Raw genomic sequence first — 27,226 nt, 5'->3', positions numbered from 1 at the left:
AGGGTGGGGACTGGTGAGTAGAGTCTTTCCAGGTACTGAACACCGGTCCCAACAATCCTTCATCTGCCCTGCCTGTCCAGCCCAGTGTTAGATGGATGCCCTGGGCTGGACAGGCAGTGTTAGACGGATGCCCTGGGCTGAACAGGCAGTGTTAGACGGATGCCCATTTAGCATCCGTCTAACACTGGGCTGGACAGGCAGGGCAGATGAAGGATTGTTGGGACCGGTGTTCAGTACCTGGAAAGACTCTACTCTCCAGTCCCCACCCTCACCAGATGGGCCTGAACATCACCAAAGGACATTAAAGGAAATTCACACTTAAAATTATTCGTATTGGAAACCCTGTGGAGGCCAAGTAGTTAAGACTCTGTGCTTTCACTACAGAGAGCCCAAGTTCGATCCCTGGTTTGGGAACTAAGATCCCACAAGCCACAAGGCAGGCCCCCCACCCAAAAAGAAGAAAATTTGCATTGATGCCAGTATTGCTTCCCTTGTATAAGCCAGGGCTCCCCTACCCACTTGGTGAAGCCAATTAGCCTGGTACAAAGTAAGTCAAATAGAATGAAACTGCTACAAATAAGCACATCTGCAGCCAGTGCTGTGGTCACCATGTGCCATGGTGAAGCTGGAGCTTTAGACAGGTCAGTCCTCCTCCTGAATTCCTTGGGTCATTAGAGATGTGTTTGAACACTCGTTTATTCAACAGACATGTATTGATCATCTACTATTAATAGCTACAAACTGTGGAGAAGGCAATGGCACCCCACTCCAGTACTCTTGCCTGGAAAATCCCATGGATGGAGGAGTCTGGTAGGCTGCGGTCCATGGGGTTGCTTAGAGTCAGACACGACTAAGTGACTTCACTTTCACTTTTCACTTTCATGCATTAGAGAAGGAAATGGCAACCCACTCGAGTGTTGTTGCCTAGAGAATCCCAGGGAGGGGGGAGCCTGGTGGGCTGACGTCTATGGGGTCGCACAGAGTCGGACACAACTGAAGTGACTTAGCAGTAGCAGTGTGACATGCTGGGCATATAATGGTGAGGCAAAGATGTATTAGATTCTGTTGTCATAGAACTTTCAGACCAGTGAGAAAGAGAAATGTTGAAGGAAGAGTCACTCCACTGAATGATCAATTGAAATGAGAGATTTCCTCAGCAGAAAGAAAACAAAAATCCAGAACAAAATATCATGGCTCTACAAGAGTGCAAAAACAAAGACAAACAGATCCAAGAATTGAGGTAAAGCTTCCCTGAGGAAATGCCTCTTGAGCCAGTCTGAAAGCTGGGTAGGTGTTTGTTTATTCAGCAAACATTTATCGCACTGACCATGAACCTGGCATTAAGGGTGCCATGGAGAACAAGACAGGCATGGCCCTCGCCCTGGCCAAACTTATGTTCTCCTGCAGGGAACAGACAGTAAGCAATGAATAAATATACAACATCTGCTTGGATGGTTAAGTGCTATTTCTAAATGAGGGGAAAATAACCCCAGCCTGAAGTGATAGAGTGCCTTGAAGTTGGGAGGAGAGTGGACTTTTCAGAAGAAGTAATTTTAAGTTAAATATAAATGATAAGAAGCCAGCCAAGGGACTGTTACTGCCTTTAGTTTCTAAGAGATTAATTCCTTGAATGGAATGTTTGTGTATTGCTAAAAAACCCCAGAGTCTTCCTGAAGACAGCAGCAAAATCAGCAAGCCACATCTGGGCCTCTTCTCATCGCTGGTTTTCTTGCTTATGTCCTAGCCCCAGACTCCTCAAAGGATGAGTGCATGGTGAAGTGGTGTGCAATTGGTCACCAGGAGAGGACAAAGTGTGATCAGTGGAGTGGGTTCAGTGACGGGGCAATAGAGTGTGAAACAGCAGAGAACACTGAAGAGTGCATCGCCAAGATCATGGTACGTCCCTCCTGCGTCCACGGGGCAGCGTGCCTGCCACTGCTGCCCACCTGTCCCCAAGGCTGAGCGAGCGTTCCTGGGAATTATATGAAAAGCAAGTTCCCAGGAACCGCACCCTCACTGTGGGATCCCAGCCCCACAGGATCCTCAGGACCTTTGAGCTTGTGAATCTGAAGGACTCCTAAGGGCTTGTTTCTTCCTAGTGTCAGAACTCTGTGGAGGGCGATCTGAGCTGTGTCTACTTAGGGAGGCCAGACCTCAGTGTGAGTGTGCCTGAGACCCATGGTGTGCCATGGCAAGTGTGACAAGGTCATGTTACTGTGCAAGCATGTAGAAGTTTAGCTTTGTTGCTCACAAGGCCATTCCACATTTGCTTTTAGAAGTGCTGAAAAACTGAAGGATATAAATAAGAAAATACATAAAAAGTAACCGTAACCTTATAAATCAGAAAAATCCTGTTAACTGGGCTCATATCATGCATGAAATTTATTACCCTTTTCTCACCTAAGGTTATCTAGGGAGCTTTTTTCTTGTTTTCACAGAATGACTTGCTCCCATGTTCCCAAAGAAAAAATCATTTTTTGAAAACATGACTTTTTAAAATGTATTTTATTTTTTAAAGAATATACACTATCCTGTTTACAGTGGTTTGTCTGGGGACCAAGTTTATGAGGAACTATCTCTTTCATTTCTTTTTTTCTCTTTTTTTTAATTCGAATTTTATTTTTCTTTTCTATTACGATTTATTATAGGATACTGAATACAGTTTTCTGTGCTATACAACGGGACTTGCCGCTTCTCTAGTCTATATATTAATACAATAGTTTGCATCTGCTAATCCCAAACTCCCAATCCATCCCTCCTCCAGCCCCTCCCCCTTGGCAACCACAGTCTGTCCTCTACGTCTGTGAGTCTGTCTCTGTCTTGTAGATAAATTCATTTGTGTCATATTTTAGATTCCACATATAAGTGATATCATATGGTATTTGTCTTTCTCTGAGTGACTTCATGTAGTATGATAATGTCTCGATCCATCCGTGTTGCTGCAAATGGCATTATTTTATTCTTTTTATGGCTGAGTAGTATTCCATTGTATATATGCACCACATCTTCTTCATCCATTCATCTTTTGATGGACATTTAGGTTGCTTCCATGAAAACATGATGTTCTAATGTAGATAATTATTCCAGAGTGTGGGTGTGCTGTAATTATTGAGCCATTTCCTTGCTATTGAGCATTAAGTCTGGTCCTGTCTCATTGCTATTATGAATCATACATGCATGATTTTGCCTACTTACACATTTTGCCCAAATAGTTTCCCACATATCTGATTGTTCCTTTAGGGTATATTCCTTAAAAGTATATTTCTAGGCCTAATGGGAAGCTTGGCAGTCTTATTGAATTAAGCATCTCTGAAAGTTGGGGCTTATTAGCTCTATTCAGTTCAGTTCAGTTCAGTCGCTCAGTTGTGTCCAATTCTTTGAGACCCCATGGACTGCAGCACGCCAGGTGGAATTCCTAGTCTATCACCAACCCTTGGAGCTTGCTCAAACTCATGTCCATCAAGTCCAACCATCTCATCCTCTGTTGTCCTCTTCTCCTCTTGCCTTCAATCTTTCCCAGCATCAGGGTCTTTTCAAATGAGACAGTTCTTCACCTCAGATGGCCAAAGGATTGGAGTTTCAGCTTCAGCCTCAGTTCTTCTAATGAATATTCAGAACTGATTTCCTTTAGGATGGACTGGTTGGATCTCCTTGCAGTCCAAGGGACTCTCAAGAGTCTTTTCCAATACTGCAGTTCAGTTTATTTGACTCCTTTGAGCTTATTTTACTCATTCATTAAAGACCTTTTATTGACCAAGCACTGAAATAGCACTCAGCTAATGAGGTCAAAATTCAGGGCAAGGCACTCCACGCCACAGACACAGCCCTATGTCTCTGACTCCATTTGTTTGTCTTACAAATGAGAATTCTTGATGTCAGAAAGGTATTGTGAGTGTATCTGGAACAGCGTGTCCTATGAGAGGCCAAGGGGACTGAATGTGGGTCTTTGCTCCTGAAGAAACAAAGCAAATCATCCAGAGTTGATCATCAGTTCATCATGGTTTGGGTGAAAATGGGAGCACCTTTTATTTTCCATGTCAGGTCTGCCTGACTGACCCTTTGGGGGTCCATTACCAGCACCTTCTGTCTCTTCACAACCTGTGCCGGCAAGGTTGCTTCAAGGAAACCACCAGACGGGCACGTGGGACTGGAGAGGGTCTCTTTTTACCTGCTGTGATGTGTTGTGTCTTTGCAGAAAGGAGAAGCTGATGCCATGAGCTTGGACGGAGGCTACCTCTACATAGCAGGCAAATGTGGCCTGGTGCCTGTCCTGGCAGAGAACTACAGTAAGTGGGAGGGGCAGTGGTTCATTTCCTCTGGTAAAGAAAGCAACCTGAGACAGGAGACAAAATCACAGCCTGATTCAGCCACAGGGAGCATAAAGCTCTTGCTTATTGAGCACCTCCTACTTGCTAAGCTCTGGGCTCCCTCATCTCCAGTCCCTTCCGTTATCTTGAAGGATGAGAATCTTCTACCGTACCTTCTACTGTACTCCAACAAGGGAGGTGGAGACTGCACTGGGATTCTAACTGAAAGTGACCCCTCTGCAGAGGACAGCTAGGTTCTCAGCTGGGATTCCTGGCAGATCTTCTTGCTTCCAAAGTCCGCACTTCTTCTGTTGCCCTGGTGCAGGGATTCAAGTACAGTTAGCAGAGTTACACTATGGTCACAGGATAGATAAGAGTGGGAAAGTTGAAATTTAAAATTTTGGGCTAAATTCCAGAGGCCAGGGAGCTAAAGTGAGTTTGCATAATCCAGAGAGCCTGGACCTTTTGGGAATTGGTAATATGTGGATAGTTTTCCTGGCTCTTATAATTCTGAGCTGCATATGAGGAAGACAATTTTCACTCTATACATAAGTGTTTAATGACTTTTTTTCCTCTGCAGAAGGTGAGGGTGAAAGTTGTAAGACCACACCAGAAAAAGGTGAGTTGGTATCAGTAACTTCATGAGTTTAATTCCCATTGCTTTTGGGAAAGCATAGGCAAGTTTAAATTCAAATCAAAAGTAGATAAGAGACCAATTTTCAGAATCAAAAGAACCACAGGAGGAGAATAGTTGGCAAGATAATTACACTTGCCACACCCATGGGAATTGTCTTTTAATCCTGTAAGATGTGACTTGTCCTCTTCTAAGGATGCATACAGGAACAACAGCTTAGAGAGATTACAAGTTGTCTAGACTCTGACATCCAACAAGAAAAAACAGACCCTCCCACTACTGCTTTGCATTGCATGAGGCCTGCAAAGTTATAAACAAGAGTTAGCACCAGCCCAGAAACCTTGCTGACATGTGTCTGGTAGGCCTGAGGGGAGAGGCTCACAAAGGAAGGTATCTAGAGACATGAAATTGCCCAGCCTCCCAGCCAGGGCTAAGCCTAGAAACCCAGGCCAACCTGGCTCTCACCCAGGACTCTGGCTTGGGATGGATCTGGCAAGATGTGGCAAGAGCAAGACAGGAAATCTTACCAAAGATTTGGGCTCTGAGTCCCATGCTCAAGTCCCTGCAGGCCATTTCCAGCCATTAGTGTACAAATCTGTTCTCATCACTTTTTCCAGTTACAGCATCCCAGCCTCTCCCCATCATACTAGGAAGCAAGCTCTTTAGCCAAAAATAGAACCCTTCTTAGTCCATGAGCAAAAAGATTTGTATCTTTTCTGTTGGAAACAATTTCCTGAATTAATTAAATTGGAGAACTGAAATCATGAGTTTATATTCTATTCCCAGTTTTAAAGATCAGCATGTATTTACTGCCAATGATCGCAGCTAACTTGATTATGATAGTTTCACTTTGCATATTTATTTTGGTGCAAACCTTTATTCTCCTTATCGTAAAACATCTGACCAGAATAATAAACCTACAGTTTATTGCACATTACTACTATTTTCTAATAAAATTGTTAATTTTTAGAATGTTGGAGTTACATGTATCCTTCAGTATCCATTCCTCTGCTATTCCACAGTGGAGGGTGAGTTGCTGGTTTATGTCAGTAGCTTCAGGCATTTGGGGAAGTGTTGTCCATCATCATCCATTGCTCCAATGATTAAGTATTCTTACTGTTTTGTTTTTTTAAGTTCAGATTAATCTCCACCTCCTAGAATGACTTGTATCTCCCTTCAGTCAGTTATTAGGAAGACCCTTTCAAAGAGAGAAGGAATGATTAGGGATAATTTTATTCCATAGGATGATGGCTGGGTTTGACTGTAGACAGACACTCTGGAGGGTCCAGAGGTGTTAATACTCCCTTTTGGGGTGTCTTTCTTGTAGGGTATCTTGCTGTGGCTGTGGTTAAAAAATCAGATGCTGATATCAACTGGAACAATCTGAAAGGCAAGAAGTCCTGCCACACTGCAGTAGACAGAACCGCTGGCTGGAACATCCCCATGGGTTTGCTCTACAGCAAGATTAATAACTGTAAATTTGGTGAGTGAGTTCTGGGAGTGTGCTGTTGTCAGAGTTGGGTGGAAAGAGGCACACTGGCAAGAGTAGTATGGTACACGAGGCCCTTGTTCTATGATAATACAATTTGGTTTAGTGAACTTCAAGGAAATAAAAGGAACAGCAGGACTGGGAGGTGGATCAGAACGGCTCTTCTCAGTTGCACATAATGGCTTAAGTGAACATATGTTTACTATTCTCTCTCATGAAAAAGACCAGAGACAGGAGTCCATGTTGGTACTGTCGTTAGAAACCCAGGCTTCTCTGTCTTCCTGCTTCCCCATTCTCAGCATGAGGCCTCCATCTTCAAGGTTACCCATGGTTGCCATTACATCCATGATCCAGGCAACCTTAAGGAACAAGGAGCCTTGTTAGGAGGTAAAGGAGCCAATTAGGAGGTCTAACCCAATTACTCCAGCTAACTTCTCATTGCCCCTAACTTAGGTACATAGTCACAATTAGCTGTAAAGGGGGCTGTAAAATGCCATCTTTTATTTAGATTTTTATTCAAAAATTAAAAATAGAACTACCATATGATCCAACAATTTCACTTCTGGGTATTTACTAGAAAAAAACAAAAATACTAGCTCAAAAAGATATATGCACCCATATGCTCACTGCAGCATTATTTACATAACAACACATAATATGGGAAGAACCTGTGTCCATCATGAATGAATGAACAAAGCAACTGTGGTTTATATGTATAGATAGAATATCATTCATCCATAAAAGAGAAAGAAATCTTGCCACTTGCAACAACATGGGTTGACCTTGAGAATACTATGTGAAATAAGTGAAATAAAACAGGCAGAGAAAGACAAATGCCATTTGTTCTCATTTATACGTGGAATCTAAACAAAACAACCTGAGCTCACAGACGCAGAGAGCAGATTGGTGGTTGCCAGAGGCAGGGGTTGGGGATGGGCAAATTGAGTGAAGATAGTCAAAAGGTATGAACTTTGGTTGTAAAATAAGTCATAGGGATATAATGTATATCCTGGTGACTATAGTTAATGCCATATTGTGTATTTGAAAGTTGCTAGGAGAGTAGCTGTTAAAAGTTCTCATCACAAGAAAAAAATTTTAATGTGATATACCATATTAAAAAATTGAATAATAAAAAATCATATGAGCATCTCAATAGATGCAGAAAAAGCTTTTTATAAAATTCATCATCTATGCATAAATGCAAAAAGGCAAAATGGTTGTCTGAGGAGGCCTTACAAATAACTAAGAAAAGACGAGAAGCAAAAGGCAAAGGAGAAAAGGAAAGATATACCCAACTTAATGCAGAATTCCAAAGAATAGCAAGGAAAGATAAGAAAGCCTTCCTAAGTGAACAATGCAAAGAAATAGAGGAAAACAATAGAATGGGAAAGACTAAAGATCTCTTCAAGAAAATTAAACACACTAAGGGAACATTTTATGCAAAGATGGGCACAATAAAGGACTGAAACAGTATGGACCTAACAGAAGCAGAAGATATTAAGAAGAGGTGGCAAGAATATACAGAAGAACTATACAAAAAAGATCTTCATGACCCAAATAACCACGATGATGTGATCTATCACCAAGAGCCAAACATCTTGGAGTGTGAAGTCAAGTGGGCCTTAGGAAGCATCACTATGAACAAAGTCAGTGGAGGTAAAGGAATTCCATCTGAGCTATTTCAAATCCTAAAAGGTGATGCTGTTAAAGTACTGCACTCAATATGCCAGCAAATATGGAAAGCTCAGCAGTGGCCACAGGACTGGAAAAGGTCAGTTTTCATTCCAATCCCAAAGAAAGGCAATGCCAAAGAATGTTCAAACGGCTGCACAATTGCACTCATTTCACATGCTAACAAGATAATGCTCAAAATTCTCCAAGTGAGGCTTCAACAGTACATGAACCAAAAACTTCCAGATGTTCATGCTGGATTTAGAAAAGGCAGAGGAGCCAGAGATCAAATGGCCATCTGTTGTACCATAGAAAAAGCAAGAGAATCCCAGAAAAACATCTACTTCTGCTTTATTGACTACGCTAAGGCCTTTAACTGTGTGGATCATGACAAACTGTGGAAAATTCTGAAAGAGATGGGAATACCAGACCACCTGACCTGCTTCCTGGAAAACCTGTATGCAGGTCAAGAAGCAACAGTTAGAACTGGACATGAAACAATGGAGTGGTTCCAAATCGGGAAAGGAATATGTCAAGGCTGTATATAGTCACCTTGCTTATCTAAATTATATGCAGAGTACATCATGGGAAATGCCAGGCTGGATGAAGCACAAGCTGGAATCCAGATTGCCGGGAGAAATATCAATAACCTCAGATATGCAGGTGACACCACCCTAATGCCAGAAAGCAAAGAGGAACTAAAGAGCTTCTTGATGAAGGTGAAAGGGGAGAGTGAAAAAGTTGGTGTAAAGCTCAACATTCAAAAAACAAAGATCATGGCATCCAGTCCCATCACTTCATGGCAAATAAACGGGGAAACAATGGAAACAGTGAAAGATTTTATTTTGGGGGGCTGTAAAATCACTGCAGATGGTGACTTCAGCCACAAAATCAAAAGATGCTTGCTCCTTGGAAGAAAAGTTATAACAAACCTAGACAGTGTATTAAAAAGCAGAGACATACTTTGCCAATAAGGGTTTATATAGTCAAAGATATGGTTTTTCCAGTAGTCATGTATGGATATGAGAATTGAACCATAAAGAAGGCTGAACACTGAAGAATTGATGCTTTTGAGCTGTGGTATTGGAAAACACTTTGGAGAGTCCCTTGGACTGCAAGGAGAATCAAAACAGTCAATCCTAAAGGAAATCAGTCCTGAATATTCCTTAGAAGGACCGATGCTGAAGCTGAAGCTGAATCTCCAATACTTCGGGCACCTGATGTGAAGAGTCAATTCATTAAAAAAGACCCTGATGCTGGGAAAGACTGAAGGCAGAAGGAAAAGGAGACGACAGAGGATGGGATGGTTGGATGACATCACTGACTCAATGGACATGAGTTTGAGTAAGCTCCAGAGGAGCTTTAAATTTGGTTTAGGATGGTGAAGGACAGGGAAGCCTGGAGTGCTGATAGTCCACAGGGTTGCAACAATTCGGACACAAATGAGCGACGAAACAACGAACAACAACAACAATCATCTATTTAAGATAAAGACTTTCCAGAAAGTGGGCATGAAGGGAACGTACCTCAACATAATAAAGACCATATATGACAAAACGTACAGCTAAAATCATACTCAACAATGAAAAGCTAAAAGCATTCCCCAAGACAAGGATGTCTACTCTTACCACTTTTATTCAACATAGTTTTGAAAGTCCTAGCCAAAAGGAAAAGAAATGTAACCCAGCAGCAGTATGCTGCTGCTGCTAAGTCGCTTCAGTTGTGTCCGACTCTGTGTGACCCCATGGACTGCAGCCCACCAGGCTCCTCCGTCCATGGGATTTTCCAGGCAAGAGTACTGGAGTGGGGTGCCATTGCCTTCTGACCCTGTATGCTGATAGATATTAACTAGACCTATTGTGGTGATCATTTCACAATATAGTCACAATAGTGAATCATGTTGTACACCTGAAATTAATATAATGTGCTTGGCACACTGCAGTCCAGGGGTTGCAAAGAGTTGGACACGACTGAGCAACTAACACACACACACACGTCAATTATATCTCAATATAAAATTAATGGAGAAAAAAATTAAGAGAAAAAACCCAACTTGATCTTTGTTACAGAGAAACAAGAGGAAATGGCCATTTGGCGGATGGCTACAAGCCGTGCCACAGAGTTTTTTAGGCAATATGGTGTAAGGGATTCTCAGGTCTCTTTAAGATCTTGGCAGCTTCAGCTCTTAGGCCCCTTTGAAGGGGTGGAAATCAGTTTGTTCTCTGTGTCCTCTGAATATCTTCAGGTGTGGCCTTAGTTCTACCTCCTAAAATCTGTGCATAAGTTCACCATGGATATGTTTCCTCATGGTTCTTATTTACTTTAACTTCCTGAGTACTTTCCCCCTGCCATCTCCAAATATGTGTAGCAACTTTAAAAGGAGAGGCCTCTAAAGACAGAGCCAGGCAAGTCCTGTGTGTACTGGAGAGGAGGTTCAGATTCAGAGATGCAATCACACCTTTGCATTAACATGCTCTGTGACATCAGTTTGCCAGGAAGGTGGCTGGGGCGACTTTCAGGAGTTCTGTGCCCCACCAGCAAGGGCACCACATCTGCTCTCCTGAGCCTCCTGGCAGTTATACAGCCATGAGAGAGCAGCTGAGCTGTGAGTGAGATTTCCCCAGAATTTTCTTGAGTTCGGAGTTCTAAGTTCTGTTAAAAGCTCTTCTAATAAATATCAGAGGAAAGAAACACCTGAAAACAAATGGCACAACTCAAGGAGTGAGACCTTCAATTTTACACCTGCTTCAGTCACCTTCCACATAATTTCCATCTCATCTCTCTTTAAGTAATGACACTATTGGGAGGCTGATGGAGTCTCCTCCACCTGAATTGTAATGATTACTTACCATTTTCAGCCTCAGTGAAGTTTTCTTTCAGAGCCTGCTGCTGCTGCTAAGTCGCTTCAGTCGTGTCCGACTCTGTGCGACCCTGTAGATGGCAGCCCACCAGGCTCTGCTGTCCCTGGGATTCTCCAGGCAAGAACACTGGAGTGGGTTGCCATTGCCTTCTCCACTTTCAGAGCCTAAGCCTGGCAAGTCTTGAGTTGATGGCAGGTCACATAATAAGCATGTTCTACCTAACCTGGGCCATACACACCTGTGATGTGTTAGATAAAGTCCACTCATACTGACTCAGGAAGAGCTGACTTTCTCTTGTCCTTCTGCACAGATGAATTTTTCAGCGCAGGTTGTGCACCTGGATCTCCACGAAATTCCAGTCTCTGTGCTCTGTGCATTGGCTCAGAGAAGGGTACAGGAAAGGAGTGTGTTCCCAACAGCAATGAAAGATACTATGGCTATACAGGGGCTTTCAGGTGAGTCTTATAATCCTCATACAAAAATAATAATAACCCCAGCCCTGACAAGAGTTCCTTTTAGGAGCTCAGGTGAGATTCTTACATTCCTAGGCCATTAGTCCTGCATGTTAGGGTGACATGTTTACAAACATATGTAGAAGCCTGTGTGAAGAGGCATCCAGGTCCCTCCAGGACACCGTCTCCGGAACTGGCTGTCATAGACAGCAAAGACTGGTAGTATGATGCGGGTCAGGAGTTCTCAATGGCGGCGGGTAGCGGGGGAGGGATTTGCCCTTCAGGGGACATTTGGCGGTGTGTGGAGATGTTTTTGATTATCAGTAGGGTTGAGGGGGTACAACTGGCAGCTAATTGGGAGAGGCTGATAAACATCCTTCACGCACAGGGCAGCACCCTACAACAAAGAATTATCTGGCCCCTAATGTCACTAGTGCCAGGTGAGGAAACCCTACCGTAATTGAATAAACACAGGAGTCAAGCATTTAGCTCACACTCTTCCAATCATCTCTGGGGGGACCTATGACCACGGAAATATACAACAGTAAAGTCCATGATTTCTACATCTTTGGTTACATCTCTGTTTCATGGAATTTTAATCATTTTTAAAGAGGCACCTGTGCACTTTATGACCTTATTAGTTTTTAACTATCCTGTCTGACTTGGGCCTTTGCTACCCTGGTAGTTCATGAATCCATCAACTTCACAATGATGGTGGTATTCATTACTAAACTGCTCACTAGCAAAGGAAAAACAAAGATTATCTCAATTTTCTAGTTAGAACCACCTTGTGAGTTAGAATAAGAACAATTCACAGTCCACAAGTTTCCAATTTCATAAGTAGACTGTACATAAGGAATCACCTTGGTGGAAAACTGCTCCTCTAATATCCGTATTGATGCTTCGGAAAGGATGTAGACCTGTTAGAGAAAATGTGCTAGAGTTTAGAATTTAATATATAGAACTGCAATTGTATAACTACAAAGTGTATCAGAGGTTTTGTTTTCTTTTTATTACTTATATTAGTAATATATGAGATTAGTGATCAAATGGGAGTCACAGTTGCTGATATCATGGCCAGCCCTGGATCTCTAAGGTGGTATAATACTCAGCCATAAAAAGGAATGAATTGGGTCATCTGTAGTGATGTGGATGAACCTAGTCTGTTATACAGAGTGAAGTAAGTCAGAATGAGAAAAACATACTGTTTTTTAACAATATTGTAAAAATTGTATATTGTATATTAATGCATATATATGGAATCCAGAAAAACAGTACCAATGAACCTATTTGCAGGAGAAGAATAGAGATGCAAACATAGAGAACAGATTTGTGGGCACAGGGGGTAAGGAGAGGGTGAGACAAACTGGGATAATATTATTGACATATATATATTACCATATATAAAAATAGATAACTAGGGGGAAGTTGCTGTATAACACAGGAGCTCAGCTTGGTGCTCGGTGATGAACTAGAGGAGTGAGACGGCGGGTGGGAAGGAGGCTCAAGAGGGAGGAGATATATGAATATGTAGAGCTGACTCACATCATTGTACAGCAGAAACTAGTGCAACATTGTAAAGCAATTATCATCTAATTAAAAATTAAAAAAAACCCAACTTCAGATTATAAGATGGCCCTTCTGGATGACAGATGTAACTCTGACCTCCTTTCTTCTCTCTCCCTGTCTGGGACCCCACAGGTGTCTGGTGGAGAGGGGAGACGTGGCCTTTGTGAAGGACCAGACTGTCCTAGAGAACACTGACGGTATGTGCACAACCCTTTGGCCCCATAAATCAGGGTCGCTGGCTCCCTTGTGTTCAGGATGTCTTTGTGGAAGTGTTAGGGGCTCTTGTCAGGGTCCAGAGCTGTGATTCTCAACCTGTTTGTTCACCAATGAGAGAAGCATCCACTTGCATAGGCAGAATGGTGAGGACCGTGAGCTTCCCAGTGGCTCTGAAATCGCTCCTAGAAGCCTTCCCACAGGTGTAGGCACTGTGCCTTCTTCCCCCTAAATACTCCTAAGAACAAGGACTTTTACATACTTACATTATAATCAGCAAGATCAGGAAATTTATACTAATGTGGTTTAATACTGATCACATCCACAGTCCCTATTCAAAATCAGTGAACTTATCCCCCAAAGGCCCTTTATAGCTATTTCTCATATTTCTAGGTCCAATATACATATTTAACCATATTATAAATCCACTTGGAAAAACATACAGACAGTAGCACCCCTGTAGGAATAAGCACCAGGACTTTGGCTTCTACAACCATTCTCCAAGAGGAGGAACCATGGCCCCTCGGAAAAACAGCTGATTCTGGGGCTGGGGCAGGAAAAGTGTAAGGTGAACCAAAGAGCATGATGCTGAAGTGCTCAGAGAGATGGAATGTGTCAGAGCACATTGGAACTGTTGTGAAAGCCCTCCACTGGCCAGATCTGACATTTTGAGCATTACAAGAAATAATAACAGTAGGAAGATTGAAAAACCCATTGAATAAAATAAGAACACATGAGTCCATCCTGATTAAATGAATGAGTATAAGGGAAACATCTTCTTTATTGCAGAATGCTAATTACAGACGTAGAAAAAATCATGAAGTTAAACAACTATCGTTTGGCAACCAATATAGCAATAATCGATTTGAGCAAGGACCATCAATCAATGGGTACTAAAACTAGTGGGTGGATATTAGATGGCCATGACATTAAAAACAAGACAGCTGTTTTTTAAATGTTGGTAAGAATGAGCATTCCAGCTGCCCATGCTCTATCACTAACAGCTTACACCACCCCCTAGAGTCCAGGCAGTATTACTTCCCTCCCTCCCTCATAACCCTGTGTGTGTGTGTGTGTGTGTAGTCATTTGTTATGTCCAGTTTTTTGTGACCCTTTGGACTGTAGCCCATCAGGCTCCTCTGTCCATGGGATTCTCTGGGAAACAATACTGGAGTGGGTTGCCATGCCCTCCTCCAGCGAATCTTCTTGACCCAGGAATTGAACCTGTCTCTCTTATATCTCCTGCATTGGCAGGTTGATTTTTTACCACTAACCCACCTGGGAAGCCCTCCTCCCTTTACCCAACCTCAAATTTTTCCTCTAGTGTAGGACCAACTCCTCTAAGAAGCCTTCCCCAATGGCACACCTCCATCCCACAACAGAATCCTCTGTCCACGTTGCTATTATTCATCACATTCTGTAATAAAATATGGTCACAGGGAGCTCTACTTTTTTCTTACATCTCAACACCAATCACAGTATAAGGTACGCAGAATTTACTAAGTACTTACTTGAAGGAATATTGGTTTGGCTAATTTTTCTTTCACCCCTCCTGTAACTTTTGCTTTTCCCTTTAAGGGCTGTCCTTTTCCTGCTACCTGAGTGTTACCCAGGCTGGTTCTTTGCCACTCCTTGATTTCTCTTTGTATCCTTCCAACAGGGCTCCCCTCTCTAGACCTCGATTCTCTTTGCCAAGACTCCCAAAGCCTTAACCTTCTGAGGGGAATTTATAGAGGAGGCCTACCTCCCTATACACTCCCTACCTAAACACCATCCTAGGATCTCTGCTTGCCCTGTGGTCATGTTTATGTACGAAGTACACTGATACTGCAACCTGAACCAGAATAAATCCAAACTCCTTACATTTCGCTCTTCACACAGCCTCGTCCCTATGGAGGACTTTGTTATAGGTCCCGTCAGTCAAGTCTAGATTAATCAATGTTGAAAGTGAATGCTGTGGAATTATACTGGGTTTCAAAGTCTTATTCCTTAAAACTATGTGGTGTTTTACAAATTAGCCACAGTAAACAAGCATTATTTTTACTGGAAAGAAAATTTTTTATCATGCCCTTCTAGATGCCCACTGCCCCTAACCCAGACCAAGTCACCTCCCTTCTCATTTTTCCTAATTGTCCTATTTGGAGCTCACACATTAACATTGATTTCCATTCATTAAGTTCTCATAGACCAACCTTTCTTATTACCCAAGTGCCACACTAGGGCTTCCTGTAGTTGCTCAGCAGTGAAGAATCCACCTGCAATGCAGCACACCCGAGTTTGATCCCTGGGTCAGGAAGATCACCTGGAGAAGGAAATGGCAACCCGCTCCAGCATTCTTACCTGGGAAATCCTACAGAGAGAGGAGCCTGGTGGGCTATACAGTCCATGGGGTCACAAAGAATCGGACATAACTTAGCAACTAAACAACAATAACAACAAAGTGCCATACTCCATCCCACATTCATCTTGAGGGCGTTTCTAGCCTGACTGCCCAAGGCTCGGAGCTGTTCTCCTCCACCCACTAGAAACACCAGGCATGTAGCTGTCCCTAAGTCTTGCCAGAACATTCCATCCCCCCTCAGAGAAGCAGTCCTTTCTCCTCTCAGTCCCACACATGTTACAGGACACTGCTGAATCCTTGCCCTCTCCAACTAGGCTTCCTGAGTTAACATACTCTCACTGTGCTGGTTCCCTTGCTCACACAGCATTTAGAGAGTGTTACACAAAATATAAAATGATATTATCTGTGTCCTGCACTTTTGCTTTTGGTTTGTGTGCTATTTCCCACTTTTAATAAGATTGTGTCATACACAGGGCTGGGAACATAGTATTGAATAAATGCATAAATTATTAACTAGAACAGAATGGGTTTGGAGAGAGAAGGAGGATGGACTTCATTTGGAAGGTATTGAATTGGAGGGACCGATAAGAAAAGAAAGGCAAAAAGTTAAAAGGTGAGCAAGATATGTGCAGATACTGGAGAGGCAGACAATTTGGAGTTTTCTATTAAAATCTAAAGTGTACATTTGGAGAGTGTAGGAAAAGGGGTATTTTTACTTTGTATGTAAGTTTAAACTTTTAAAATAGTGAATTCATATAGTGATTGTTCAATTAAATGAGAAAATGAGATTAAGAAAAAGACTGTAATCCTGTATTTTAGGAGAGAAGCAAAAACCAGGAAAGCTTATTTGAGAATTGCCTCAGGAGAAAGGAACTTAAACCATGGGAATGGATGAGATGTTCTTTTCTCAGAGAGAATACAGAAAAGATGAAGCAGGGGGCTGAGAACAGGATATGGGCCTTCACGCACAGAGGCGTTTGTGCATTTTACATAGAACTAGTGTGAATGAGCCAGATTCAAGCCCTGGGCTACCTTCCAAAAGAGCCTCTGGGGAAGATTCTTTTGCTTGCTAGTGCCAGATGCTATGGGGCTTCCCAGGTGGCTCAGTGGTAAAGAATCCACCTGCCATTGCAGAAGACCCAAGAATTGCGAGTTTGATCCCTGGGTCAGGAAGATTCCCCTGGAGGAGGAAATGGCAACCCGCTCCAGTATTCTTGCCTGGAGAATCAAGGATAGAGGAGCCTGGTGGGCTACAGTCCATGGGGTTGCAAAGAGTTGGACACAACTGAGCGACTATACACACATGCAGCCAGATGGTAGAGCACAGATATTGTCAATCTGCTTAGAGGGTCATGTGCTTCCTACAGTGGAGTCTAAATGGAATTTGGAACTTAGCAGAAATGAAGATCCTTTTGAACATGCATCATCCACAGAACGTGGTTCACTGTCCCTTGTCTGGCTGGGAAGATGGAAAGGAATGGCCCCAGGGAACTCCTGATAACTCTCTTCCTCTCCATATTAGTGAAACCTCTGCTGGCCACTAGGTCCAGCCCCCCAACATGCTAGTGGAGGGTGGTCACATCTCCCAGTGAGGGTGTTTTGATCTTTGGCTGATGCACCTTTTCTGAACCTAGAAAGGAATAAAGAAGCATGGGCAAAAAATCTGCATAAGGAAGATTTTGATGTACTATGCAAGGATGGCACCAGGAAACCTGTGAAAGATGCTGAGAGCTGCCACCTGGCCCGAGCCCCGAATCATGCTGTGGTCTCACGGAAAGATAAGGCAACTTGTGTGGAGAAAATATTAAACAAACAGCAGGTATGGACCAGCCAGGGACTCCAAACTGTTTTTATTGTGTGGGTATGGATTATTGAGGGATATCACAGGCGAGAAGCCCACACTCCTGTGTTCTTTTCCTGGAAGTTAGAACTGGGAAGGTGTGGATGGTGGACTGGATCTCCCAGACCTGGCTCTACTCATATCTTCTGCTTGCTGGAAATCAGACCTCAACTGACGCATGTGTTCCAGGGTCCAAGCATCTGCCTTCTAGCTCGACCCTGACCTTGTTCTGTGGTACCCTCATTTTACCCACTTCTGCCTTTTTTTTTTAAATGAAGGCAACTAATCCTGTTTCCCAACTCTTTCTGGATACAAGTCATCAAATGTGGACTGTGTTTCTTTTGCTTAGACAGACTGAGAACCATTCCAAAAGGAAGAGAAACCCAGCAACCCTACCCTCAGGGAGATTGTCCTCTGGTGAAAACAACCAACCCAGGGCTGGCCCTGTGGGGAGAGGGGCTGTCTGAATATTTTAATCCTAAAGACCCTTCCACCCCTAAAGACCAACCTCCCCTCAGTGACAGCTTCCTGCCTGTTGATCCATCATTAGTTTTCTCCTTTTAAAAATGAAGATAGCACACCTTTGTGAGTCCTCTTAAGGTAAATGACACTAATAATGAACATTTAATGAACACTTCCTAAGTGCTAGATAGAATGCTAAACTTTCTGTAATCATTATTTCATTTATAATCTTAGAAGATGTGGACAAGTCCAGCCTCTTATCAATTTAGGATCAAAGATGCAGCTGACAGCTACCTGTACCACCCCCTCATTGGGTGATTCTTATTTAATACCTTCTTGATAATAATACTTAAAAGGGAAATGTTTATGTCCTCTCATTTCCTGGAAGTCATCCCCAAAGCCATGGCCAATGAAGTGGGGAAGAGAGATCAGAGAAGTTAGCAGAGGGTGGGTGGGAGGGAGGGACTTCCCCAAGGAGATGGGAGTAGGCTGGACCCTACAAAGGATTTGGGGGCCTCATGGAAGCCTAGATTTGGGGCCCATATTTGTGTGAATGCCAAGGGAAGGATGTGGAAAGATCCTGAGGCATCCCCTGCAGCTTCCCTTTCTTCCCAGGGCTGGTTCCCAGCTTCCAGTTTCCTCCATCCCATCCATGTGTTCCCAGGGGCTCTTTTCCACGGGTCCTCATGTACTTTCTGTCCATTTGACAGGATGATTTTGGAAAATCTGTAACCGACTGCACGAGCAATTTTTGTTTATTCCGATCAAATTCCAAGGACCTTCTGTTCAGGGATGACACTAAATGTTTGGCTTCAATTGCGAAAAAAACATATGACTCCTACTTAGGGGATGACTACGTCAGAGCTATGACCAACCTGAGACAATGCTCAACCTCAAGTGAGTAGGAGGAACAGCACGGGGAACCTGCAAAGTGAATATGGCTGGGGTTCTGGGTGCTGGATTCAAAAGGAGGGGCAGACTGTAGTCACCAGGAGATGATCAGCTGACTAGATGAAATGAGGAGGGAACAATGCAACCTAGCATGGATGAAAGGCTACTTGTATGGGCAGATGGTAAGGGGACATGGGCTGACGGCACCGGACATGCAGAATTCCATGCTATTGCTTAGAAAAGGAAGAGAGCTACGTGCCTGTGCCCACTGCTCTGCTCTGAACACCTTTTTAATACTGTGCTGTCTTGTTCAAAATGGTAGCCTCTAGCTACCTGTGGATATTTAAATTTATATTATTAAACAAATTTTAAATCAGTCACAACAGCCATAATTCAAGTGCTCAAATAGATACCTGTGTCTCCACATAGATGAAAAAAGAGAACATTTCCAGCACTGCAGAGAGTTCTTTTACATGGCGCTGTTCTTGAGAGCTTGAATGGTGATAAGTACCAGCGACTCTAAAGTTGCTATACACACCACAGGCATACCTCGGAGATACTGCAGGTTCCATTTCAGACCATTGCAATAAAAGAATATTGCAACAAAGCAACTCATATGAAGTTTTTGGTTTCCCAGTGCATATAAAAGTTACATTTATACTACACTATAAAGTGTGCAATAGCATTGTCTAAAAAATGTCTAACAATGTACGTATCTTAATTAAAGATACTTTATTGCTAAAAAACCCTATCATCTGAGCCTTCATAATCTCTCTGCTGGTGGAGGGTCTTACCTCAATATTTATGACAGCTGACAGATCAACTGTGCCAGTTCCTTAAAATAAGACAACAATTAAGTTTGCCCCATCGATCGACTTTTTTTTTTAATCCTTGATGACTGGGTTTTAAACTTTATTTTCACAAATACAAAAACTTTCTCTTGATTCTTTAGAGAATCAGAGATATGTTAAAAAATTGTACAGTTTAATTTAGATATTATAAATACCATTGGAAAAAATTTTAAAGGCTACTATTATTGAGATATTTGTATTATTTATTTATTTTTTATCCTAAACACAACCTATTTACTTATTTATTTTGCTTGCTGCATATCTATTTTTTAAAATTAGAATTCTAACATGCTTTTCATACTAAATCAAACAAGTAGAATCAAAATGTCATAAGTTTTTTAAATAGGCCAAAAGTTCATTACCACAATAGTAAAAGATGTTTACTAGTTTTCACAATGAATAGCCAGACCCCCCAAAAATAAAAAGATAATTACAATTTCAAGTCATAATGGGAACATGATTAGCCTAACAATATATAATAATTACACACAATATAATGGGTCAAGCAGAGTCATGTGGTAAATGGAAGTGCATACATGCACAAGTTTTCATCTGCCCAGCCAATCTATGTCTTTGGGTTGGTTTAATCTACTTACAATTAAGGTAATTTTCGATATGTATGATTCTATTAACATTTTCTTAATTGTTCGGGATTTATTTTGTGTAGGTCTTTTCCTTGTCTTGTGTTTCCTGCCTAGAGAAGTTCCTTTAGCATTCATTATAAAGTTGGTTTGGTGGTGCTGAATTCTCTTAACTTTTGCTTGTTTGGAAAGCTTTTGATCTCTCTATCGGATCTGAAGAAGAGTCTTACTGGGTAGAGTATCTTGGTGGCAGGTTCTTCTCTTTCATCACTTTTAAATATATCATGCCATTTCCTTCTGGCTTGTAGAGTTTCTGTTGAGAAATCAGCTGATAGCTTGATCAGAGTTCCCTTGCATGTTATTTGTCATTTTTCCCTTGTTGCTTTTAATATTTTATCTCTGTCTTTAATTTTTGTCAGTTTGATTGCTATGTGTCTCAGTGTGTTCCTCCTTGGGTTTATCCTGCCTGGGACTCTCTGTGCTTCCTGGTCTTGGTTAACTATTTCCTTTCCCACATTTGGGAAGTTTTCAGGTATTATCTCTTCAAATATTTTCTCAGGTCCTTTCTCTCTTATCCTTCTGGGACCCCTATAATGCAAATGTTGGTGCATTTAATGTTGTCTCAGAGGTCTCTTAAGCTGTCTTCTTCTTTTTTCATTCTTTTTTCTATATTCTGTTCTTTGGCAGTGATGTCCATCATTCTGTCCTCCAGGTCATTTATCCATTCTTTTGCCTCAGTTATTCTGCTATTGATTCCTTCTAGTGTATTATTCACCTTGGTTTGTTTGTTCTTTAGTTCTTCTAGGTCTTTGGTAAACATTTCTTGCATTTTCTCCATTGTTTTCCCAAGACCCTGGATCATCTTCACTATCATTATTCTCAATTCTTTTTCTAGAAGGTGGCCTACCTCCACTTAATTTAGTTGTTTTTCTAGGGTTTTATCTTGTCCCTTCATCTGGTACATAACTTTCTGCTTTTTCATACTGATTTACTTTCTGTAATGTGGTTTTTGTTCTAGCTGCTGTGGGATTGTGGTTCTGCTTGCTTCTTCTGTCTGCCCTCTGATGGAGGAGGCTAAGAGGCTTGTGTAAGCTTCCTGATGGGAGGGGCTTGCAGTGGGAAAAATGGGTCCTGCTGTGGAGGGCAGGGCTTTGCTCAGTAAAGCTTTAATCCAATTATCTGCTGATGGGTGGGGATGCACTCCCTCCCTGATTTTTTGGCCTGAGGTGACCCAGCCTTGGGGTCTATGGGCTCTATGGTAGAGTTAATGGTGACCTCCAAGAGGGCTTACACCAAGGGGGACTTTCCAGGACTGCTGCCAGTGCCCCTGTCCCTGTTATGAGCCCCTGCCCTCCCACACCTCCACAGGAGACCCTCCAACACTAGCAGGTAGTTTGGGTTCAGTCTTCTGTGGGGTCATTCTTCTGGGTCTTGGTGTGTGCAAGATTCTGTTTGTACCCTCTAAGACTAGAGTCTCTGTTTCCCTCATTCCTGTGGAAATTCTATAATCAAATCCTGCTGGCCTTTAAGATCAGATTCCCTGGGGATTCTAAGTGCCTTTGTCAGATCCCCAGGCCAAGAAACCTAACATGGGGTTTAGAACCTTCACAACAGTGGGAGAACTTCTTTGGGATTATTGTTCTCCAGTTTGTGGATCACCCACCTGGAGGGTATGGGACTTGATTTTATCATGATTGTGCCCCTCCTACCATCTTTCCATGGCTTCTTCTGTGTCTTTGGATGTAAGCTATCTTTTTTGGTGGGTTCCAGCATTCACCTGTCGATGGTTGTTCAACAGCTAGCTGTGATCTTGGTACTCTCACAGGAGGAGATGAGTACACATTCTTCTAGTCTGCCATCTTCAGCTGGAAGCCTGAAATTGATGGATCAACTCTTCTTTCATGACTGATTCCTCTGTAGCATCCAATGCTATTTGATAGCATTTTACCCACAGTAGAACTTCTTTCAAAATAGGAATCAACCCTCTCAAGTCCTGCCTTTGCTTTATCAACTAAGTTTATATAATATTCTAAATCCTTTTGTCATTTCAACAATCTCCACAGCATCTTCACTAGGAGTAGATTTCATCCCAAGAAACCACTCTCTTTGCTCATGCATAACAAGCAGCTCCTCATCTGTTAAAGTTTTATCTTGAAATTTGCAGCAATTCAGTCATATCTTCAGACTTCACTTCTAATTTTAGTTTTTTTAATATTTCCATCACATCTGCAGTTACTTCCTCCACTGAAATCTTGAACCCCTTATAGTCACTTATGAGGGTTGGAATACACTTCTTTCAAATTCTTGCTCATGCTGATATTTTGACCTTACTCCATGAATCACAAATGTTCTTAATGGCATCTAGAATGAGGAATATTTTCTAGGTTTTCGGTTGACTTTGTCCAGATCCAGCAGAAGACTCACTGTCTGTGGCAGTTATTAAATGTATTTCTTTAATAATAAAACTTGAGAGTTGGAATGACTCCTTGATCCATGGGCTGTAGAATGGATGTTGTGTTAGCAATCATGAAGTGAAGTTGCTCAGTCGTGTCCGACTCTTTGCGACCCCATGGACTGTAGCCTACCAGGTTCCTCGGTCCATGGGATTTCCCAGGCAAGAATACTGGAGTGGGTTGCCATTTCCTTCTCTAGGGGATCTTCCAGACCCAGGGATCGAACCCTGGTCTCCCGCATTGTAGGCAGACGCTTTACCATCTGAGCTACCAGGAAGCAAGCATGAAAGCAACTTTAATCTTGTACATCACCATCCAAGCTCTTGGGTGACAAGGTATGCTCTCAATGAGCAGTCATATTTTAAAAGTAATGTTTCTTTCTGAGCTGTAGGTTTCAATAGCAGGCTTAAAATATCCAGTAAACCCTCTCATAAACAGATGTGCTGTCATCCAGGCTTTGCTGTTCTATTTACAGAGCACATGCAGAGCAGACTGAGAATGATTCTTAAGGGCCCTAAGTTTTTTAAGAATGGTAAATGAGCACTAGCTTCAGCTTCAAGTCACCAGCTGCATTAGCCCCTAACAGGAGAGTCAGTCTGTCATTTGATCATGAAGACAGGCACTGACTTCTCCCCTCCAGCTATGAAAGTCCTAGATGGCTTCTTCCAATTGAAAGCTGTTTCATCTGCATTGGAAATCTCGTTTAGTGTAGCCACCTTTATGAACTATCTTGGGTAGGTCTTCGGTGTAACTTACTATAGCTTCTATACCAGCACTTGCTGCTTCACTTTGCACTTTTATTTTTTAGAAATCTTATTTATTTATTTTATTACTGGCTTCACTGGGTCTTTGTTGCTGTGTGTGGGCTTTCCTTAGCTGCGGTGAGCAGGGGCTCCTCTGCTCTGGTGCTCAGACTTCTCACTGTGGTGGCTTCTTTTGTTGCAGAGCACGGGCTCTAGATGCACAGGCTTCAGTAGTCGCAGTGCACAGGTTTAGTTGCCCCACAGCATGTGGGATCTTCCTGGACCAGGGATTGAACCTGTGTCTCCTGCATTGGCAGGCAGATTCTTTACCACTGAGCCACGGGGGAAGCCTCTGCCTTGACTTTAATGTTATGGAGACAACTTCTTTCTTCCTCATGAACCAACCTGTACTCACTTGAAGCATTTCTCCTGAAGCATCCTCACCTCTCTCAGCCTTCACAGAACTGAAGAGAGTTAGGGTCTTGCTGCAGCTGAGGCTCTGGCTTAAGGGAATGTTGTGACTGGTTTGATCTTTTATCTAGGCCACTAAAACTTTCTCTGTAACAGGAATAAGGCTGTTGCTTATCATTTCTGTGTTCACTGAAGTAGCACTTTTAATTTCCTTCAATAACTTTCCCTTTTCATTCACAGTTTGGCTAACTCTTTGGCACAAGAGGCCCATCTTTGCTTTTGACATGCCTTCCTCACTAAGCTTAATCACATTTAGCTTTTGTTTTAAAGAGAGAGATGTGCAATTCTTCCTTCCACATGAACATTTAGAATCAATGTAGGGCTATTAATTGGCCTAATTTCAACATTGTTGTGCTAGTGAAGCAGCAGGAACACACATAATATTTATCAATTAAGTTTGCCATAGTAATGGGCATGGTTTGTGGTGCCCCAAAACAATTAACAATAGTAACATCAAAGATCACTGAACACAGATCACCATGACAAAGATAATAATAGTTATTAAGAAGTCTGAAATATTTCAAGAGTTACTAAACTGTGATGCAGAGACATGAAGTGAGCAAACGCTATTGAAAAAATAGCACCAGGAGACTTGGTTGACACAGGGTTGCTACAAACCTTCAATTTGGAAAAAAGCAGTATCTCCAAAGTGCAATAAAGCACAGCACAATAAAAGAAGGTATGCTTATACTTATCTAGAATACCAGTTTGTGCTATAGCTATGTTGGACATCATTTAATGACTTGGAATCATTTGGAAGATTTGGGAGAATACCATGTAGCTCAAGGGAGGTTATTCTTCAACTGCAGAGTACAGGTCCATGAGCCACAGTCCTTAAGATACTGATTCCCATGCCCTGGGATACTGATTCAGCAAGTCTGTGCCAGGTTCAGGATTTCTGTATTTTAACAGCTGCCCACATAATTCTGGTTTAAGGGTCCTTGGCTACTGTTCTGTTGAGGGGGTGGAGACTAGCCCTCGGCAGGGGAACCAGCACAGGCCTGGTGCTTAGTGCATCTCATTATGTTAGTTCCTTGCCTGGATCTGAGAGGATAGTTCTCTTAGGCTCATTCCAGCCACATGGACTCAGGTGTGGGAGCCCCGCCCATAGGACATAAGGCAGGGGATGATGCAGGGCAGGGAATTCCTGTTACTGTCTTTGGTGTGGGGCACTGCCCAGTGTGTAGGCAGGAGCAGGAGGCATTGGGAGGAGGGTCAGGTTCACCCATCAGAGGAGCAGGGCAACTGGTCTGAGTACTTTTGTATTGAGCTTAATTGTTGATTCACTCAACAGGAACTAAATATAGGTAGATTTTTAACTGTCCAACCCCTCTGCTCTGCCCCCACAGAACTCCTGGAAGCATGCACTTTCCACAAACCTTAAAATCCAAGAGTGGAGCCAACACCTGATGGAGATGGGAGCTCATGGGACCCATAAGCTTCTTCTGGTTTCGCTGGTCTGAGTGATTTGGTTGCCCTCACTATTTGGTGGTGGCGCCTCTGCAGGACAAAATAAAAATAAACATTATTGGTTTTATCTTTTAAAAAAAACTTCATTTTTCCCCCTTAATGCTTGGTCTGCAACTAGCCCTTCCTTCAGAGCTCAAGATTCATTTGCTCTTTCCCACAGCCACAGTTCCTGGGTACAGTCCAAGTGGAATTCTTTCTAAAAGGGGTCTGCATGGTCATTTTAATAAAATCAAGTGTACAAGGCTTGATTGAATCAGGTGTGTACGTGTGTGTGTGTGTGTGTGTGTGTGTGTGTGTGTATTGTTGGGGAACGGGCAGGAAGGAGGATGCAGAGTAAATATTGACATAGAGTGCTCAAGGCAGTACAGAAAAATAATATAGATGATTTACATAGTTTAAAATATTTTTAATACATTTCATCAGGTATACTTGAGGTCCCAAGTCTTACTGCTTGCAAAAGTGAATCACTGGAACCTCATCTTGCTAAAAATCGTCCCTTGACCCCAACTTCATGGCAGTCGCTGCCCTGTCTCCTCCTACTCTTAGTGGAGCTCCTGAAAGGTGGATTCTCATTAATGACTGAACACAGAGAAGTCAGTCTTCTGTTCCACCCATGTGCCTGAAGCTACTCTGGTCAAGGTTACTGCCCACCTGCCAGCTGTGAAAGCCAATTAGTTCTTTTATCCTTGAGTCTGTTTACTAACTTGATACAGATGACCACTCACCCTTCCTTGGAACCCTTTCCTAGCTTCTCTGGTATGGGAGCCCTAGGCTTTGGTTCCCACCTCTCTGTCCTTTTGTGGTCTTACTGTGGGCTTATCCTACCAGTTCTGAAATGTAGGGTCATCTTCCTGGGGCTCTTCTCTTCATCCAGTGCTCTTTCCACTTTCTAGGCCCTCTCTAAGCAGCGAGAATGACTCCCAGGCATCTATATCTGTAGTTCTGACCCCTGCCCGCAGCATCTAACATGCACACCTCCTCCTGCCTGTGGATCTGTACTGTAAAGTTCTCACAGTAACCAGAAGCCCAACAAATAAAAAGGGAGGTGATCATTTTACTCCTTCCCTCCCCTACTTCCCTAAGCCAGCTCTTGTTCCCATACACTTCATAAAGACAGAGTCTGCTACCCACTCACAGGAGTCATAAACTGAGGAGTCAAATTTCAATTCAGTATTCATTCTACATCTAATGTCAGCAAGTTCTGTTGATTTTGCCTCCTAAACAACTCTTCAAGTTTGCCCCTTTGTTTCCTAACTCCTACCACAGTTTCACTTTACAGTCAGGGACAGAGCTACAGGTAGGGGGTTTCTAAACACAATGGTCCACAGTTCTCAACCTTCTGGTATCCAAAGAAACAGACCTTGGGTCTACTTTGCAGTCCAGACCTGAGGTTCACCTTTTTATACACAGCCTTGCTTTGCTTTGAGCCTAACAACACTGCCTTATGTAATATTCACCTAAGCTCCACCCTTACCCCAAATCCTATAATAATTCTTTCTTATCCTTTGTTTGTTGAGATGTCCCAACCATTTCTCTGGCATGTAGTCTGTCTTACTCCAGTGAATCAACAAATCTAATTTTATCAACAACGCACTGAGTACCTACCATGATCCAGGCACTGTTCTAGAGACTGTGAACACAGTAATGTATATTATAGTCTCTAAAAATAACTTTGTTCTGTTATTTATTATTCACTCTAGATTGCCTTGTCAGTTTATCTGTACAGAGAAATGTCTGAAATCATGTTCACCAGATACTATTGATATAACAATTAAGGTGATTCCTGGTTTTCTTCTTTGATCTTTCATTATTTCATTATTATACTGAGTTTTTAATATAAAAACATGTCCCATTTTAATTATTTTCTTTTAAAAAAATCCTCTATTTTTTCGAAGAAACAGAGTTAAGGAGATAAGCCAGAGTAGGG

General features: G+C 42.4%; 1 protein-coding gene across 1 annotated transcript in view; it reads left to right on the top strand.

Moving 5' to 3' along the window:
- The window catches only part of LOC129644172 (serotransferrin), a 39,729-nt gene extending 14,197 nt beyond the window's left edge, over window positions 1-25,532 (top strand). The window contains exons 9-17 of the mRNA XM_055569650.1: window positions 1,745-1,896; window positions 4,196-4,286; window positions 4,888-4,926; window positions 6,269-6,424; window positions 11,273-11,417; window positions 13,116-13,180; window positions 17,172-17,356; window positions 18,550-18,736; window positions 25,179-25,532. Of these exons, the coding sequence (XP_055425625.1) occupies window positions 1,745-1,896; window positions 4,196-4,286; window positions 4,888-4,926; window positions 6,269-6,424; window positions 11,273-11,417; window positions 13,116-13,180; window positions 17,172-17,356; window positions 18,550-18,736; window positions 25,179-25,213 (1,055 nt within the window). The 3' untranslated portion in view covers window positions 25,214-25,532. The remainder of the gene's footprint in view (window positions 1-1,744; window positions 1,897-4,195; window positions 4,287-4,887; window positions 4,927-6,268; window positions 6,425-11,272; window positions 11,418-13,115; window positions 13,181-17,171; window positions 17,357-18,549; window positions 18,737-25,178) is intronic.
- Window positions 25,533-27,226: the final 1,694 nt, after the last annotated feature.

This window comes from Bubalus kerabau, chromosome 2 (genome assembly GCF_029407905.1).
Source record: "Bubalus kerabau isolate K-KA32 ecotype Philippines breed swamp buffalo chromosome 2, PCC_UOA_SB_1v2, whole genome shotgun sequence".
NCBI lineage: Eukaryota > Metazoa > Chordata > Mammalia > Artiodactyla > Bovidae > Bubalus > Bubalus kerabau.
This window is presented reverse-complemented; position numbering and strand designations above follow the sequence as displayed.